General features: G+C 38.9%; 1 protein-coding gene across 1 annotated transcript in view; it reads right to left on the minus strand.

The window, feature by feature from the left end:
* DMD (dystrophin) overlaps positions 1-21,102 on the minus strand; it is a 2,251,544-nt gene that overhangs the window by 324,063 nt on the left and 1,906,379 nt on the right. Inside the window, exon 60 of the mRNA XM_049704774.1 lies at positions 6,907-7,053. Coding sequence (XP_049560731.1) covers positions 6,907-7,053 — 147 coding nt within the window. The remainder of the gene's footprint in view (positions 1-6,906; positions 7,054-21,102) is intronic.

The raw sequence follows: 21,102 nt of genomic DNA on the forward strand, positions 1-21,102 counted from the left end.
TCGGTTGTTTTACTTGAAGCTACAGGCTCACTTGGTTCATTTTCAATAGAAATATCTAACTTTGAATAATCAAAAAAAAGAAGTGGGTGAGAGTAATTATAGTGATATATTTTACTTAGCCAAATACATCAAAATATTTTCACCTCAACATATAATCAATACAAAAATATGAATGAGATGGTTTACATTCCTTTTTTTTGGTACTAAGTCTTTGAAACCTAATGTGTATATTACACTTACAACACACTTCAGTTTGGACTGGCTACATTCAAGGGCTCAGTATCTACATCTAGACCATGTGTCTTGAAATACAGTAACTATAAATTCATATTTACATTATGTTTATTATATTCATGCATATTTACATTTTAGATTTATAGTTATAAATTCATATGGTGTTACTAGGAATCTACTAAAAGTTCCCTTCACCCTTTTCTTTCTGCCTCAAAGATGAGTGCTTGGGTCTCCACCTTCTTGTAGCACAGTAACACTCCTCTGATACAGAATTTTCTGCATGACATTATGCTTATTTTCCACAGTGTAACTCTAAAGTTCTCAAAGTGTCTTGCAGAAGTCATATATACATTTAACCTTTTAAACCCAGCTGTACCCAGCAAGTGTTTAATGTAGAATAACGGTTATCCAAGTGTGGGGCTCTGGACCAGCAGCAGCCTCACTTGGGAGCTTGTTAGAAATGCAGAATCTCAGGCCCCATCCCAGACCTACTGAATCAGAAACTCTGCAAGTTGGGCCCACACACAGTGATCATACAGTGATCTGTGTTTTAATAAGTCTTCCAAGTGATTCTGAGGCTCACAACCATTTGAGAACCACTGATGCAGGAAAACATTTCCTTTGAGAACGGCCACAGGCTTATTTTCTTCTCAGTTCTGTGATCTAACTACAAGCAGAATCATTTTTGGTCTTATTAAAGAAAAAGCCACGGAAGGGCATGCTAAGGAGACATCGGCAGAACCAACCCTCAGCAAAACGGAAGTGAAGAAAGTTGGCTGTCCTCTCCTCACCCTCAGTTGGTAATGGGTCCACACTATTTGTAGGAGCAGACTGCCCAGCTCACTACATTTCCTGCCAAGAAGGGACCCCATAAACCACAACGGAAAACGATTAGCCCAAGATCCTTAAAAAATAAATAAATAAATAAAGAACATAAGGAAAATGTTCAAAATCCATCAACACATTTAAAGGATCAAATCATGTACTCAACGACGATAAGAACATACATACATATATATTGGGTTGGCCAGAAAGTTCGTTCGGGTTGTTCTGTACAACGGTACGATGACCCGAACGAACTTTTTGGCCAAGCGATAGCTGAACAGACGCCTGCTTCAAAAACCTACCTCACGCAAGTAAAGGACATAACCTTCTCCGTCGGAACTTTTAATGTTTTTCAATTAAAAATCTTGTTTAGTTTTTTTAAAAAAATGAAGCCATGCAAATATTTGTTGGCCAGCTAAATATGATTCCATGACCTTCCACGAATCTTGCTAATCTTATTACACAGACCAAACTCCCAGTCAGAAATTATTGAAGAATTTGTAAACCAGAGATCTGAAAAGGTACTACTTTTATAGTATTAGTGTCACAACAGCCTACACACACACACACACACACACACACACACACACACACACACACACACACACACACACACACATTTGTTTATAAGATGGAGAAAGGGAGGGAGGGTGGGCCATTATGGAAGTAAGGAAAGAAAATTCATCTATAAAACTTTGCTTAAGGGCTTCCCTGGTGGCGCAGTGGTTAAGAATCCGCCTGCCAATGCAGGGGACACGGGTTCGAGCCTTGGTCTGGGAAGATCCCACATGCCGCGGAGCAACTAAGCCAGGGCGCTACAACTACTGAGCCTGTGCTCTAGAGCCCATAAGCCAGAACTACTGAGCCTGTGCGCCACAACTACTGAAGCCTACGCACCTAGAGCCCGTGCTCCACAACAAGAGAAGCCACCGCAATGAGAAGCCTGTGCACTGCAACGAAGAGCAGCCCCCGCTCGCCACAACTAGAGAAAGCCCACGCGCAGCAACGAAGACTCAACGCAGCCAAAAATAAATAAATAAATTTATAAAAACAAACAAACAAAAAAACTTTGCTTAAGATGGCGTAAGCAGTGAAGGGAGTTTTGGTCACTATGTCCTTGGACCAGATAGGACAATTACAATGTCTGGTTGCTACATAGTAGATGCTTAATCACTGCTGACTGAATGAAAGAAGGAAAGAATGAAAGAAGGAATGGAGTATGTAGAAGATGAGGGTCTACATCCCTGTGACAGAAAGTTACCACAGAGATGTGACGATGGAGTACATAACTGCCCATATGACTTTGGAAGAATCTTAGGAAACCTTTAAAAACACATAATTCATGATGCTGTCCTTAAACATATTTAAAGAATGTCATGCATGGAAATGTCTTCATATTTAATACTTTTCAAGTGATTACATTTTATACATCCTACAGTCAACGAAGCATTTACATTTTATATTAAAGTGTATTTGCAGCTTCTGTTGCTATTCGTGGGTTTACTCATGATGCAGAGAAATGGGCAGAACGTTCCCTAGTAGTACTTCCCTATAGTACTTGTGTTTGGTGACTAAAGAGCACAACTATGGCACTAAAAGTGTGTGCAATGCTTCAAAATTAGAACGGTTTATCATCAGTTTTTCTTCCCATTTGGTTTCAATACCCATTTCTACTGGATCAGGTATTAACATTGGTTCCACTTTGAGAGCTAATTCATTAAAATCACTTTTGGTTGATTTTAGTACAATTGCTGAGTTATAAAGACAATGAGGAATATAATGCTGTATAATTTTATATTTGAAACGACAGGTGTGCTTTTAAGGGGTACAGTGAACTGGGCTCATTAATCCATTGGCTTGTAAAGGAAGCTTTCAAAGTTGATATCCCTGAGAATTGTTTAAAAAAGAAGTGAAGCATGAAAAAAAAGTGAAGTATTGTGTTGCCCAAAATAGCTTTAAAGTATGACTCTGTTAAGTCCAAACTTAACAGGACTGTGAGAAGAGGCAACAAAAAGGGTAGGGAGTTGCAGTTCACAACTGATTCAGATCGTGACTGACACCTAAAAGCTGTCTGACTGTCATTGTGTCACTTACCGTCTCTGTAAGTCTCAGTTTCCTTACTTGTACAAGGGAACAGTGATACTATGTAATCATAATACGTAATCATAATGTTTTGAGGATTAAGTGAGGTAATGTACACGAAAACTCTTTGTAACTACAAGGAATGATGGTTTCCTTTGTCCAAAACACATTGTCCGATGGTCTCACAGAAACATCCACACCAACGTGTCTATTGTGAGGGAGAAAATAGGATTTTATTCCCACAGAGAGTTTCAAATGGGCAAATCAATGTCTCTATACTTCTATTCGTGGATTCAATATAAATCCAGAACTCCCTATACGTTCTATTTCTATGTACAGACACTCTGTGACTGGGTCTTACATTGCTATTGATGTTCATATCTATGTGGTTTATGTGTTCCTATCATTTTGAGAGATACTACACACAGCTAAAAAACCAGCATGCCTTTTTTAAGTCAAAATTAATGGATCATGTAACTAAACCCAGGATATTCTGACATCAAGTAGACATAGCCTGGTAGTATGTCACTCTACTTCTTCTGTTACACTATTTGCTCAAATGTAAGACTCTTTTTCTTAGGCTTGTATCTGCCTTCCCACTACCCCAACTCTCCATTCCTGGTTTTTCTTTGTCTTATCAGACACAGAAGCTAAGATGAACTCACACTTTTGTCATGATTTTACTTAACTGACATAGCACTGTAAGTGAATGAGTTCTTTATTTTCATAGAAATATGATGTCATAATAATGGTGGGCTCACACTCCCCTCCACAGAAGTTGGGTAATGCTTTAGTCTCACATACATTCTTCTAAATGTAAAAGGTTCTCAACAGGATGTATGAGTTGCTCTTCCAGTACTGGGGATAAAGTTGTTTGATATGAACCTCACTTCTTGCTTTGTTGACTTTCTGAACAAGGACTCAACATTTATAATAAAGCCGAGTGGTTAGAATTCTGGTCAAAGAAAAAAATGGAATCAACTTGACTCAGTTATGTGCAACCCCAAACCTTGTATTTATCAGCTTTCTGCTAAAAACACTTCTTAAGCCTATTCTTAAGGTCACGTTAAAAACTAGCAACGTGTGGAATTTGCCACAATAAGAGCATATGCCGCAAACTGAATTATTTAATATGAGAAGGCTGTGTTATATGCGTGTTGGAGATGAGGGGTTGAAAAGTTAGAATTATATTGATAGAAGGAGGAACACAATCCCAACAGGTCACGTTTGTACTATGAAGAAGAAGCAACTCCACTGATTCTAGACTAAATTTTGTCATATGTGCATCTCCCCCAGATATCCACATACACAATCATAGGACTGAACTGGCTGTGACCTAAGACGAAATGCATTACCTCGTTTTACAAACGAGGAAATAGAAGCTGGGCGACGTCAAATGGCTTTCCCAAGATAACATGGTCAAATAATAGCTGAGCTTCAGTTTGAAGTTAGGTATTCTACTATTCACTCCTACACTCTTTTTACGACATCACACTATCTTCTTTTATGTACTTCCCTATATTTATAACCAAGTCCTTATTCATTTTAAAGAATGGATACAAATTAAGCTATTCATATTTTCTCATACTTTATATTTAAATAACAGTGTAACTATGATGGATCACTTAGCATTGATTTTTTTTAACTTTTCCTATCATAATATTTTTATCTCATTTGTAAATTTACATGCCATTGTCACAGATTTACATCACATTCTGAAAGCAAATGTGGCATTCAGCTCACTAAAAGAAATTTTAAGATAATAGTTCAAGAGTGCTTGAATGGAACGAATGTGTCCATTGGTTTTCCTTGGACATTTATTACTTTCCTCATTTATGTTTAAGTTGAGAAACATACTAAGGATGAAACTGATAAGATTTTAATAGTACTTAACCACTAGGGAGCAAATAGACATAGAAATGCATGTAATCTCTTAAATATATTGCCTTGCTTTAGTCGATGCCACTTATAACAATCTATCATACATGTATTTCAAGACTATCCATCACAACAAAAATTAAATTATATGAGATCTCAAGAGGTCTTGAGTTTGGAACTTGTTTTTATTAAAGATCTAGCAATTCTTTAACAGGACTTTCAGTCACACCCCTAAATGGACTGCCAATAGGAAAAGTAATCTGGTTTACCATTTTTTTTCTTACTGAAACACTGAAAACAAATATTTTTATTTTTATTTTAGTATACAAATATAAATTATAATATATTCATCTCAATATGTACCCATTATAATAATGTTTACTTAAAGAGTACTGTAATGTACAAAAAGCCCATTTTATAATATTAAGGGAGGGACTTCCCTGGTGGCGCAGTGGTTGAGAATCCGCCTGCCAACGCAGGGACATGGGTTCGAGCCCTGGTCCGGGAAGATCCCACGTGCCGCGGAGCAACTAAGCCCGTCCGCCACAACCGCTGAGCCTGTGCTCTAGAGCCCACGAGCCACAACTACTGAGCCCACGTGCCACATCTACTGAAGCCTGCACGCCTAGAGCCCGTGCTCCACAACAAGAGAAGCCACCGCAATGAGAAAGCCCGCGTGCAGCAACAAAGACCCAATGCAGCCAAAAATAAATAAATGTATATAAAAATATTAAGGGAAAATTACAAACTGCAAGATAATATCTACGATTACAAAACTTAAAAATGATATCTGCAATTTAAAACAGACTGGAAGTAAAATGTAAACGTATTATAAGTAGCTGAATCTGGAAAACAAATATTTTTAAACCCAGTTTCCTCTTTCCTCTCTGTCCCCAGAAGCATACTCTGTGCATCTTATGAAACCAGAAAAAGAGAGAAACAATTCCTTAATTCTATGGTCAAACAAGTTTTAAGGTTTGGGGGTGTAATGGTGGCCTTCACGCATTGAACATATAGACACACCTATTCCACCATTACATATTCTGAGTTCTTACTGTGAGCCAGGTACTGTACCAATAACTCTACCTGAATTACTTCCTTTAATATTACAGCAAGCATGCTGGAGACGAGGAAATGGACAATCAAAGAGGTCAAGTGACTTCAAGTAAGTCTGATTCCAAAACCTGTATGCTATAATAATAACAATTATAACTGCAATAACACCAAGAACTAGAATTCACACAGTGCTGACCATGTGGCTAGTACTTTACTAAGCATTTCCCTTGTATTTTGACTTACTCGTCCTGATAATAGACAAATGGTTTAGAAACATTTAACATCCCCATTTTCTTCAGATGAAACACTGAGGCACAGAAAAGTTAAATAACTTGCCAGAGGTCCCACAGCCAGTAAGTGTGACCTTGAGCACACCTACATTCCCTTTATTTACTATGCAAACCTATGAAAAACTTCGTTGTGTGGGTCTGTGATAGGATGATCTTTCTTTAAAAGATTTAGAATGTGTCTTACCATTGACTCTTGTTTAAATTAGGATTCCAAAAGGAAAGATGTGTTAAGAATCCAAGCGATGATAGTACAAAGCGACTGCATGCCAGTAATTTAGTTCTTCCAGCACGATTCAGCGTTATCTTCCATGTTTATTGCAAGATATAGTAAAGTCTAACTCTAAGCCCTTAAAAAATGAATATTAATAGGCTTGAAAACATACACATAGGGAATTATTAAATAATACAAAATATCCTACACTCACAAAATATTATCATGAGTATCACATGAAGAAATTACTTTTATTGTTCCTTACAAACAAGCTTTATCTGTATATTCTCTTACTGACAGAAGGAACCGCAATGCTTATAATATGCCTACCTGCAGAAGCTTCCATCTGGTGTTCAGGTCTTCCAGAGTGCTGAGGTTATATGGTGACAGCTGAATGCCCAACGTGGTGAGCTGGCGAGCAAGGTCATTGATGTGGCTTACATTCTCTTTGAGAGGTGCAATTTCTCCTCGAAGTGCCTGTGTGACATAGTCAAGGGCAAAATGGAAGATGAGAACATTTAAAGCAAAAAAAACCCCAGGCACATGGGAACTACAAAGTATCGTATTTTGTTGGAGGTGTCAGCAACATTTGCTCTATTATAGTGGTATTATGACAATGAAGATTTGTTAACGGGTGGATAACTAATATCTATTGAGCACTTCCTAGGTGCCTAATCCTGTGACGAGCTCTGTCCAAACGTAATCTGATTTTATTCCTACACAAAAACACTATGCAGTTGGTAGTTGGCGAATTCTCATTTTATACATGAGAGAACAAAACTGCAGAGGTTAAACCTTGCCCAAGGCCCCATGGGTCAAACTTGGGGAACCGGGGTTACATACTCAGGTTTGTCTGCCTCCAAAGTGCATATTCTTAACAATTAAATTACCTTTCCAAAGAAATTCAGGATTGGCAAAGGAAAAGGAAAAATACGATGCTGCTAGACTCTAAATTCTACTCATCTCACAACCAAAAATGGAGGCTTTCTTTTTTAACAGTAAAAGATGTACTCAATCATAAAATATTACATTCCAACTTCGTACCAACTGCATAATAAATCGATTCATTTAGAGATTAGGGTATTTTGTCAAATCCTAAGAATGACTTCCAGGTCTCCTGGTATTTTAGTCCTTGTAGTAATGACTGAAGAAGGCTCCCATGGGGCTTCTCAACTGTCTCTGAAGCACGACAGCAGGATTCTGTGATGCAATGCATCATGACAATCTGTTGAGAAGAACCCTATGCAGATACGGGGAGGATGTTACCATGCATCATATCTACCCTATTGAGATGACATTTATGGACCTTTAACGTGATGCATGATGTCCCAGTGTTCCAATGAGCAATTTCTAAGGGACAAATTCCCTCACTTCGGAGAACAGTTTGTGTAATACGATGTCTGTGCTGTACAAGGACATCACTTATTGGCTATACGTGCTGTTTTGACTTGCTTGATCTGGGCAGGTGTTATTTTTGTGGTTCACTTTGTTGATAAAACCACTGTTTACACTGACTTCATCTATAACCTTCCAGTTCCTTCTGACTCCAAATGACAGGAACCAGTATGTACATTCTAAATAAGAATGGCATTACCTCTCAAATCAAACTGAACATCTCATCACTAAAATGTGGTATCATATGGAGTGTAAGACTCTTATACAGTTCTTAGATAATAAGGACATTGTGACAATCACTCTGTTGAACTTACAGTTTTTTAAAAAGTGGTCATTAAAAATACTATATTAAAGAATCATGGGGTTCCTTCTGGGAGTGATAAAAATATTCTGGAATTAGTAGCGATGGTGGCACAGCTCTGTGGTTATACTATACACCACTGAATTATACACTTTAAAAGGACGGATTTTATGGTATGTGAATTATATATCAAAAAAATAAACAAAGGAAAACAAAAGAAACCGTTCTGACTGACCACACAGATGCGAAAAAATCATATCAGATGTTTTTATCTTTATTTGATTTCATGTCAGTGGAATGTCATAGGAATCATTCTGAAACTAAGAAAGTTCATGTAGGAATTGATAGTAAATATTATTCCATTTCCTTATAAATAAATACATGGATTAAAAGAATCATAGTAGGACTTCCCTGGTAGCGCAGTGGTTAATAATCCGCCCGCCAATGCAAGGGACATGGGTTCAAGCCCTGGTCTGGGAAGATCGCACATGCCATGGAGCAACTAAGTCCGTGTGCCACAACTACTGAGCCTGCGCTCTGGAGCCCGCGAGCCACAACTTCTGAGCCTGCACGCGTACAGCTGGTGCTCAGCAACAAGAGAAGCCACCGCAACAAGAAGCCCGCGCACCGCAACAAAGAGTAGCCCCTGCTCGCCACAACTAGAGAAAGCCTGTGTGCAGCAACAAAGACCCAATGCAGCCAAAAATAGATGAATAAATAAATTAAAAAAAAAGAATCATAGTAAGTGCCCATGGAGAGAGGCAGTTAAACTCCATAAACGTGAATTCGTAGCTCTAAAAGGAAATGATCCATAATCACACTGTTTTGCACAATAGAAAGGTTAGAAAACAGATTTGTTTGTTTGTTTGTTTTTTTGTTTTTGTTTCTTGCGGTACGCGGGCCTCTCACTGCTGTGGCCTCTCCCGTTGCAGAGCACAGGCTCCGGATGCGCAGGCCCAGCGGCCATGGCTCACGGGCCCAGCCGCTCTGCGGCACGTGGGATCTTCCCGGACCGGGGCACGAACCCGTGTCCCCTGCATCGGCAGGCGGACCCTCAACCACTGCGCCACCAGGGAAGTCCAGAAAACAGATTTCTTAAATGTCATTTGGGGAAACCTGGACAAGAACAATGATTACAAAAATGGAACCACTGTCTTCTGGGTAATAACATGAGTTTCTAGTAACCACAAGTAAATATCACATGAGTGGGAACTGTAAGTAGGAACCATCGCAGAGATGACAGGATAGCCAGGCAGAATCTGACAATAGTGCAGATTAACCCTGTACACTAATCACTGCCTTCACCAGTGAGGTTCTCAGCTGTCGAGTTCAGTATCCATGTCAGTTAGGTCATATCTAGATTTCAGCTCCCCTTGGATTATATAATGTACATGGTTCAAGGGTCTCTTATTAGAGTATTTTGATTTTCACTTTCTTCCCCAAAGTCCTGGACACAGATTTTTAATCCTGCATCAATGTTTTGGAGGATGAAGGAGATTAAAAAATAAGTTCCAGCATTCATGATTAATCACAACACTCAGTCTCCTTTCCCCTCTCCCCCCCTCCCTCCCCCTCCTCCCCCCAGCCCGCGCGTACACACACACACTGTCATGGGATTTTGTGGCTTCTGTTTTTTTTGCTTGTATCTACCAATTACAGTAGAAGTTCCCTTAACTGATCTCCACTTAAGACTCATCAGATTAGCCAGAGTCTTCATTTGTCTGGGAAACATACTGCCTGGTGCCTCTAACAACCTCTAAATAAGATGTTAGAGATACCTGTCAGTATGCATGGCGTTCAGCTCTCATTAGTTGACTTGTCAATGCGTGTATGTTCTCAAACCTGCTTTTGCCAATTAGTATTGCAATTACATAATTTAATGAAAGAGTTCCTAAACCAAAGAAATATAAGTCTAAGAAGAAAATAAGTTATTATTTCTATAAAAATATGGTTAAATATTCTGGAAAATTGCTTTAAAAGAAAAAGAAGTATTACTGAATTGGGTGTGGACAAGACAACTGTAAAAGAGTAGGAAAACAACCTGAAAATTTTAGAAAGATTCTGTATTCAGAATGCTTCTCATGTTTCCCAGTGGACTCTGTCTGCATTAAGGAAACCTGAACTGGAAATCAGAACGTCTGTGTTATCAGTGTGATTTATGGAGAACTCTAATCAGAGAATTTACACTCAAAGAAAAAAACCTTCACACAACATTAAGATATTAGTGACTATTTTAACATAGAATAAAATGTTTAAGACATATTTTTTATGATTCCCTAATTTAACTGACTTTTTCAATTAACTGTTAAACTCTAGGTCCTAATTGAGTTGGAATAGAGAGCATCTATTTTAAATTTTGACTACTACGATTTTATTACCACTGCTACTGCTACTACTGTTAGTATTAATGGAGAAAAGCCACATGTTCTGTTTACTCTGAATGCCTAAGTCTCTGTTAAGATAAACGGAAGCTTTGATTAGGGGGAGGTCAGTTGCTAAAGAGAGAATCTGGTGCAGAGGTTCACTTTGGGGCGATAATTGTGATGGACCCGAGCAGAAGGAAGAACTTCAGCCGGCTAGAAGTCATCGTGAGGGAACTAAGCACATGAGAATGGAGGAAAGGAGACAGCTGATGGTGGAAAAGAGAGGAAGAGAAATGACAAAGCGAGAGAGTGCCATGGATATATATACACTACCAAACGTAAGGTAGATAGCTAGTGGGAAGCAGCCGCATAGCACAGGGAGATCAGCTCGGTGCTCTGTGACCACCTAGAGGGGTGGGACAGGGAGGGTGGGAGGGAGGGAGATGCAAGAGGGAAGAGATATGGGGACATATGTATATGTATAAATGATTCACTTTGTTATAAAGCAGAAACTAACACACCATTGTAAAGCAATTATACCCCAATAAAGATGTCAAAAAAAAAAAAAAAAAAAAAAAAGGAGGCAGGAGAGTGTTTAAGTCAGTCTTCACTTTGACATCTGACCTAGGTTCTGGTGGCATACCACCTGAAGATGGCCCACTGCTGTAAGCTGTCAATGCCTAGAAGTGTACATAACAAGAAGCACGGTCCCCTAAACACTGAGTCACAGGACATACTATGTGAAGAGTGAATACAGGTACCATCTCATTTAAGTGGATGTAACATTGCGTTTGACTGTATTTCAAATATTAGCACTTCTAATACTGCTAATTTAATTATTAATGCACATAGACATTTAAATTATTAAACACTAAACATAAAATGTCAAAAAGTAAGGCTGACTCTGAACAATATGATGTGCTATTTAAATACTACGAGAATTTCATTAGATTTTATTCTAGTGTGGAAGCAATAAGTGAGAAAACATTCAAGGGAGCCATTATACTCTGGGTTTTCTCTGAATCACTTAAACATCTGGAATATGTGCACCATGAAAGAGCAAACCAAGTCTAATTTTATTATGACTAGTTTCATGCAGGCAGAATTTTCACTTCATTAAATGCTGTCTGATTATAAAAGTACTGATTTAGAATGATAATAAGTCTAATATGTCAAGTTTTCCTTTTTTATGATGTTTAATTGCTTGTCAGAGCTTTGCTTCGATCTTTACGTAAAGATTTGTTCAAATATAGACTCAGAAGCCCAGTCGTCAACCACTTTGCAACAAAAGGAAGGAACTGTCTATTAACAAGGGAACATTATTTCTGAGGGAGCAATTTTGACTTGATAGTTAAGGACTATTCTGCAAGGCACAGAAGGTCAGTTTGGAGCATTGGAAAAGGTAAGTTGTGGCACTTTGACTTTGGGGGGCCTCCGTGAAGTAGGAAGCAACAGACCTGGCATATAATCAGTGTGCAATGAATATTCGTTGAATGAAAACATGAAGTAAGGGTAAGTGGGAACATTTGAAGTAGTTTTGAGAGAGACTGTGAGAGGGAGGTGACCAAAGAAACGCAGCGAGGCTGCCAAACAGTGTTGAGGGCTCATTTGAGGCTGAGGACCACATTTTTTTAGCAGAACCAATCTGCCCGATCTTCTCTTTCTCCAACAGTGCTCCATGCAAGCATGGAGAAAACAGCTGAACCAAGTTTGGGATTCTGTCAGATGCTTGTGGCACAAATACCTAGGGACAAGAGAGTTTAAATTTTAGCCAGATGTGATTGCAAAACACAGCTAAACTGGATTCAGAGGGAAGTGAAGCAAGATGAGGCTCGTAGATGGAGAGAAAGTAGAGGGGTCAATGGTGGAGGTTCAGGACAAACCAAGAAAGGCCATAGCAAGATCAGCTGTACAAGCAATCAGGAAGGAGAGGAGACTCTGGGATGCTTGAATTAGCTCTGCCATTTAGGAGTTTATACATTGTGTGATGTGATATACATATCACAGTTATATGTATATATATCTGACATATATATATACACCACTTTATTTATATATTAATGGTGCTCCTGAGAATCTGAAACTCTTCCCTTCTTAACGATATCAAACACTGTTCCTGAAATCTTAACCTACTACTTCGTAGAGCTCCTATCTCACTTACCAGGAATTCCAAATTAGTCTGATCTGACAATGAAATGTCATTCTAGGGCTATATACACTGGGCAGAGAAATTTACGTGACAAATACTATCTAAGAAACGAAGTAGGGTCTAACTGCATTTGTCTCTACAATGAAACCTTGCTGAACAAAACTGTGAACGAAAAGCCCTAAAAAAAACAGCCTAAAAAGAGTGTCAGGAGAAGTCCCAGGATTCTTCACACTGGCTTAGTAGCTGAGGGGGAAGAAATGGAAATCATGTCCTGCAAATCCAGGTCTTTGGTTCTGGTATTGAGGCTTCTACATGTGGCTCAGGGAAGGCTTCACAGAACTCAGTTACCCAGAATTGGGGGTAGGTACAGCCCAGCTATGTTCTTGCAGCTTCTGCATTTCTGGATGGGTGTATCATCCTGATGGGAGTGAATGGCCACTGCTGGAACCAAAAGAGTCGAGGACCATATCCTGCTCTGCCCAGAAGCTCAAAGCCCTCCTGGAGCCTCTTAAATAGCTGGGGGGAATGCGCTACTCAAATGTGGTTGGACCAGTAACAAAGAAACGCAAGAGGAGATGTAGGCAAGGCTTTCACGAAATGCATCAGGCTTGGAGACTTCCATCGTTATCTCCTATTCTTGACTCTTCTTAACTCTGGTTGGCTTCCCACCTGGTATAGTGCCCAGGATGTAGATCCAGCTTTTGTCTCAGATACCGACTGCCTTCGGGAAGCAGAGTCTGAGCGCTTTTAAGAGAAGAGTGAGAGAAGCAGGAGGTAGGGCAGAAAAGCTAAGTAAGGATGTGGTCTCAGGTGGAAAACAGCATCAACCTTGTCTCATAGGAAGCTCTGGCACACAAATTATACCATAAAATGTCCCACCTTAGGACAAAGAGGTTTGTCCTTTTCTATTCCAATGGCCATCGGTTATCGGCCGCTAGCTTCCCCCTGGCAGTCTTAGAGGAGAAGGGGTGGTATGAGGTCCCAGGCAAGGGGCCTTCCTTTTGGCTGAGGAAGGTTTTCTGGAAAAGGGTGCAACTATGAGTCCTTATCAGCCAGCACTCAGAGTTGCTGTGTGATGAGTGTGCCGGCCGAGTAGAGGAATCTGGCTGGGGTGCCAACGGCATCCACTACATAGACTAACGTCCTCCAGTTCCCCAACTTCCTTTAACCCTTGGGCTTTGGGTGTCACGTACTTTTTTTTTTTTGCAAGAGACTTCTTATGTGAATTCTCACTGCTAACATTATAAGGCTATCCCATCGACTTCGAACAAAACTGATACATTCCACCCTTTCCGTAAGTTCTGCCAAATACTAAGGGACTGTGTGGAGCTAAGACACAGGGGGTAGTTTGCAGATTGAATGAGGACTTCCCTCTGCCGTTAGGATCACTTTTGCCTCTGGTAGAGACATTCTTGACAATAAATTATGCCACTGAAACATGTATCCTTTTTTAATAGAGATGCGACTGCACTGCATTCCAGCATCAGTTTTTACTGTGGCAGCCTGCGGGCAAAATATTATGCTGGTTTTTTTTTTTTTCACTGTCTTCCTTGCGTTCCATTTTCAGGGCAATTCTTGTACGTGCTCCTATTTGGGCATGATCACTTTGGATGAGCAAACTGAATACGGACATAAATAATGAAGCAGATTCAGAACTCATGACCTAGATGTAGCATAATCAGGATGACTTGGGGTAGGTTAAATTTTTAAAAAAAACAGTTTAGGAAAACAATATGAAGTTTGTAGGCATGAAAACATCTAGCACTTTTATTTCCCAAGCAATTATCAGTAATTATTTTAACTATGGTTTTCCCTCAGAGTCACCACACTTCCAAACTTGTGGCACTAAAAGAATAGCAATTAACTGCTGCATTTTTTCCATAAGGAATCCTCATGTTTTTATGAAAAATGATCTCTAGTTTCTCTTCATATTATTGGAAAAGAAAGTGCACCCAAATACAAAAGCATAGATTCTTTTTTAACATCTTCTTAGGTGCATCTATCATAATTCTTCATCTTTCAGGACATGGCTTCACTATGAAGCTTATAACCCCAACGCTCCTAAAGGCTGAATTATAGCTTAACCACACTTATAGTGTCTGTCTTCTTTCTTTTCTATGCATGTTCATTTTGCCTTCACAAATATGAACTGAAAATGAGGAACAGAACGGAATTGATCAGAAAGGAAAGGTTTTTGCCTATAAGAACAAGTTGTACACATTTGAGTTATTTTAATTTCCTTGGAAACTACTTTCTATAATCCTAACTCTGGTTGCTAATTATTTCTTTTTTATAGAAAAATGAAGCAAATAAACCAAACCAAAACAAAAACATATCAAGCTTTCCATAGCTTTCTAACGACACAATTGAAACAAATAAAAAAGGTAGCTCATGAGTGCTTTACAGAGGCTAAATGCAAAATACGCACAATTAAAATAAAAAGGTCTCTAATGAGTATAAATAAATCATTTAAGCAGACCACGTTCTTAGGCTGCTAAGGAAACAGGAGAAATGCCAATATTTTCTTCCTGAGAAATTGTAATTATGTGTGACATCAGGCACAATGGCGGTTAACGAAATCTATTTACTTATTTAAAATTAAGTAATAATCCATAAACCATTAAAAACATCAACCACCAGGACACTGATAGTCAAATTCAGGAGTTATTTTAGCTTAAGTTTTACATTTAACAGTTCTGAATTTGCAAACAGTGCCCTGGCAAAGACATGCGGTCTTGCTCTCACCTTTCCCTTCATGGCTCAAAACATCTGTCTAAGGCAGTGCCTCTCAAACAACAGCATGCATCATACTCACATGGAGGGCTAGTTAACACACAGACTGCTGGGTCCCACTCCAGCATTTGTGATTCAGTAGATCCAGGGGGGGCCTGAGAATCTGGCACTTTTAACAAGAACTTAGAAGATGCTGCATCCCTAGAACTCCCCAAACTTATTCTTGACTTTGCACGCTGTTCTCTCAGCCTGGAGTTTTCCATTGGCATCCTCTGCCTAGCTGACTTGTATTTTGCTACTCAGGTCTCAGTTCCTGTGACCATGAAAGACAGCCCATCCCTGGTTGCCCTACCTGAAGAAAGGTCCCCCGATTTTTCTCACTCTCAGAACCTTGTTTTCCTTCTTAGCACCGATCGCACTTGGTAAGTGCTGCTTATTTGCTTATGTATTAATTCATTATCTGTCCCTTCACAGGACCCTAACCTTTATTAAGGCCATTCGATATTATTTTTTCACTAGGGTATGCCTGTACCTAGTACATGATAATCCCTCAATACATTTTATTAAAGAATAAACAGTCAACAGAATTAGGTACTAATACTTTAGATTAACAGCTAGTCTCGAATTGCTTCATAAACACAGTTTCCTACAGAAATCTGATGCCGAGTTCCTAAGTGAAAGAAGAGAAACCTGCTTATTTCCTTCAGATTCTGTATCTGAATTCTTTGGATCTATGACTTGATTTATGTTGGAGCATACACTAATTTCTGAAGTATCTCTAACGCTCTGGGCAGGAATGTAACTTTCAAGTTTTTGGTACTAACCAGGGGGTTTTTATAAAAATGAAGCAAGTGGGAAAAAAAGGGGGAGTAATCTATTTAAGGAAAATATGTTCTTTTGGTAGTGATACACGTGGTGTAGCCTTCTGCAGGGCATTTTGGCAAGACTGAATAAAAGCTTTAAAAATACTCATACAGGAAAAGATGAGAAGGCTACACAGCGGGGTCTCCATTTGGAGGTATATAGTGGCCTGGCCAAGGAGACAAGGGGACTGAAATCCAACCTGGGCTCCACTACTGAACTGGTGAACTCTGGCACAGGGCTGGAGATCTCTTCGATGAAAGAGGTACCTTTTTCTACTTTGCCCGAAGAGGCACTTGTAGGGAATGAGATTATAGATGCTGAAGGTGAGATTACGGATGATCTCTGTTTCTCTCTCCATCTCTCTCTCTGTCTCTCTCTCTCTCTCTGTCTCTCTCTACCCTCTCTCATTTCTGTGGTTTTCCACTAAAGAAAAAGTTTATTTACAAATTATTTTTCACGCATTTCTTCTTGTGTAAAAGGAGGAGTGTAACATGGACACACCCGGGCTGTTGCAAAGATGAACGAGGAGGTTGGGTCTATTTCTCCTTCTTTTACTCCACCTGCAACCAATTAAGCATTATGTCCCACAATGTGGGGAATACCAAGTCACACGAGCCCTGTTGAGTCTAACTCAGGGAGACTTGGCAAAGCAGAGGGTTATAAATTCATCCAAGAGAAAGCCACAGACTAAGATTGACTAAAATCCTTTCTCGGGTAGCTGAGTCTTTGGCACCAACTTCTAATATCACCCTGGGGTAAATCTGTCTTTCCTCACTCCTCTATCATGTAGCTTTGTAAGGGCTCCTTGAACTAGACATTGGGACGTAGGTACATGAAACACAAAGGAAGCAGCAGCATGGTGGGAGGAGGAAAGCTATTTGTTCAGAGCTTGAACAAATGGCAAGAGGTAGGAAAGCTTAATGTCTTTGGGGAGGTGCAAATAGTCTTTAATAAGTTGAAGCATGAGGTACAGGGCAGTTGTGGAAGAAAAAGCATGGGTGTGTTCTTCGAGCAAGACGGTGGTGGGTTTGAATGAGCTGAGCTTTGCAGCACAGTAATGAAGGTTTTTGCAAAGGGGAATGGCATACTGTCAACAATCCTTTTTGTTAGATTTTAATTACTACTCACTTGAAAACACTTGTTTTATATGCACTATGTACTATGTATACATCTACTATGCACTGGGAAAATGGAACTCTCAATGGGTTCACAATCATGAGTGGAGAGAGACAATTTAGTGGGTTATTAAAAAACAATGTAATCATGCTATGAGAAGTTGTGTCGCAGGGCTTGAAAAGTGCAAAGGAGGCATGCTCAACTGGAAAATTTCAAGTCGAGGAGTGAGTGTAAGCTAGTGGCCACTTCAGAAAGGAGAACAATTGACAATGAGCGTTTGGAGATTCAGGCACAAAGTAACAGTTGCTAGCAACAGGATGGTGGCAAATGGGAGCAGGTTATCTGTAAAATAATTTTTAAAGGAAGAAGGCATTTTGCCCTGTGCTTTTAGAGATGTTTACTTATTCACTCATTCCAAAAAAAATATTCCTGAGGACCCATTATATGCCAGGGAATGTTCCAAGCACTAGGCATAAAGCAGGGCACAAAGTAGACCAAGCTCCTACGGTGCTACAGCTCAACTCTAAAGAACATAATTTCATTTAAATGATGACTTATTATAAAGGTTTATAAAGAAACAAATTCCAAGCCAAAATCTGTCCAAAGCTATAAAATGCAACATTTTTGACCCAGAAAATGGAGGACAGCGTATATCGTGTTGTATATAGCAGTTCCCACGAGATTCTTTTTTTCCATTAAAACAAATTAGGCTACCTCTGCACGTAGGAATAATAACTAATAGAGGAATCCAGGGTTGTGAATTACCTGTGCAATATACTACACCCAGTTTGCTATATACTGGACACATTTATTTTGGCTCTATGGGGAAGGTACTCACTACTGAAACAAAAAGGATTTTTGCTGATTTGATTTTTCATTCAATATATTGTTATCAACTTAGAAATACTAACGCAGAACTGAATCCGAGATGAATATAAATTTTCTAAGAGCCGAGACAGAAAGAATTAAATGGAAGAGGGCTGAAAATGATTGTAAAATGCTCTTCCATAATTTTTTAGTTTTACTTTCAGACTACTGCAGCTCCTGAATTTAATAAATGTTTTTAGTCTTTCCAAAATGTCTTTCTTTCTTACAAATGAAACAACAAAGAAGAAAATATTCCACTACTTAATGTGAAATGAAAGGAACATAAAATAGATTTTCTTCATTAAAATCTATGCAACAGCATGTTTAAAAATTAGATTGATAAATTTTTTTATAATGGTTCATCTTTATTTCATCGTATTCCTAGGCTGAAAAGAAAGTCTTATGTATTTACTTCAAAGCAATGTTTCGCCTCCAGATAAATTAGCGGTTATTATTTTTACCTAAACATATGTATGTGTGTGTGTGAAAGATCTAGCTACTTAAGTGGAGTCAAGAGTTTACTCTGTTCTTCATGTTTTTCACCATACTTTGAGAAGTTTACTTTCACGATATTCCTCTGATTTTTCTGATCACATCTTCAGGTAAGATCTAAATCCATATCCTGTTATGTTCTGTTATGACAACTGCTATCATGATAATGTCCACTTAAGTACAGGTGAATGATGAATAAATTACTATGGACGCAAAAGTGTCTAAGTATCAAGCTGTTAAATAAATGGACTCAAATGTTATTTCAAAAAAAAAAATTAAGTCATTGGCCAAATCTACCTTTTGAAAAAACGGATTAGTATTCAACTAAGATACCAGATTTAAAAAAAAAAATTCTTTTTGCTCATAATTTCTTTCTTTCTTTCACATCTTTATTGGAGTATAATTGCTTTACAATGTTGTGTTAGTTTCTGCTGTATAACAAAGTGAAACAGGTGTATGTGTATATATATATATCCCCATATCCCCTCCCTCTTGTGTCTCCCTCCCACTCTCCCTGTCCCATCCCTCTAGGTGGACACAAAGCACCGAGCTGATCTCCCTGTGTTATGCGGCTGCTTCCCACTAGCCATCTATTTTACATTTGGGAGTGTATATATGTCCATGCTACTCTCTCACTTCATCCCAGCTTACCCTTCCCCCTCCCCGTGTCCTCAGGTCCATTCTCTACATCTGCGTCTTTATTCCTGTCCTGCCCCTAGGTTCTTCAGAACCATTTTTTTTAAAGATTCCATATATATGTGTTAGCATATGGTATTTGTTTTTCTCTTTCTGACTTACTTCACTCTATATGACAGACTCTAGGTCCATCCACCTCACTACAAACAACTCAATTTCGTTTCCCTTTATGGCTGAGTAATATTCCATTGTATATATGTGCCACATCTTCTTTATCCATTCATCTGTCGATGGACACTTAGGTTGCTTCCATGTCCTGGCTATTGTAAATAGTGCTGCAATGAACATTGTGGTACCTGACTCTTTTTGAATTACGGTTTTCTCAGGGTATATGCCCAGTAGTGGGATTGCTGGGCCATATGGTAATTCTATTTTTAGTTTTTTAAGGAACCTCCATAGTGTTCTCCATAGTGGCTGTATCAATTTACATTCCCACCAACATGGAGAAAAGACAGCCTCTTCAATAAGTGGTGGTGGGAAAACTGGACAGCTACATGTAAAAGAATGAAATTAGAACACTTCCTAACACCATACACAAAAATAAACTCAAAATGGATTAACGACCTAAATGTAAGGCTGGACACTATAAAACTCTCAGAGGAAAACATAGGAAGAACACTCTTTGACATAAATCACAGCAAGATCCTTTTTGACCCACCTCCTAGAGAAATGGAAATAAAAACAAAAATAAACAAATGGGACCTAATGAAACTTAAAAGCTTTTGCAGAGCAAAGGAAACCATAAACAAGACCAAAAGACAACCCTCAGAATGGGAGAAAATATTTGCAAACGAAGCAACTGACAAAGGATTAATCTCAAAAATATACAAGCAGCTCATGCAGCTCAATATCAAGAAAACAAACAACCCAATCCAAAAAGGGGCAGAAGACCTAAATAGACATTTCTCCAAAGAAGATATACAGATTGCCAACAAACACATGAAAGGATGCTCAACACCACTAATCATTAGAGAAATGTAAATCAAAACTACAATGAGGTTATCACCTCACACCTGTCAGAATGGCCATCATCAAAAAATCTACAAACAATAAATGCTGGAGGGGGTGTGGGGAAAAGATACCAGATTTTAACAGTAATAGATTTCTGTTTTCTTTTGCAAAAAAGGAGCGTGGGACTTCCCTGGCGGTCCAGTGGTTAAGACTCCGTGCTTCCACCTCAGGGGACATGGGTTCAATCCCTGGTCCAGGAACTGAGATCCCACACGTTGCACAACGTGGCCAAAAATAAATAAATAAATAAAAAGTGTGACTTAGTATCCTCAACAATCTGTAGGAATGATGCTGTATTGATTATCTAAAGAGGAGTACTATTTCAGTTGAAAAAAGGGTTTAAAATCTTTTAAAAAATATCCCACTATCTTTTCAGTAAGAGTTCAAGGTTTTTTTGAAAGTCAAAGTGGGTCAGATTTCTTTAAGACCCATCTTGCACAGGACACTCAATCCCAACCTGCAGGCAATTTTTACACTGAGACAACCTTGTAAACATCTTCCTTTAACCTTTATAACAAAATGTCAGGGTGGTTCCAAAG

This window comes from Orcinus orca, chromosome X, assembly GCF_937001465.1.
Source record: "Orcinus orca chromosome X, mOrcOrc1.1, whole genome shotgun sequence".
Taxonomy (NCBI): Eukaryota; Metazoa; Chordata; class Mammalia; order Artiodactyla; family Delphinidae; genus Orcinus; species Orcinus orca.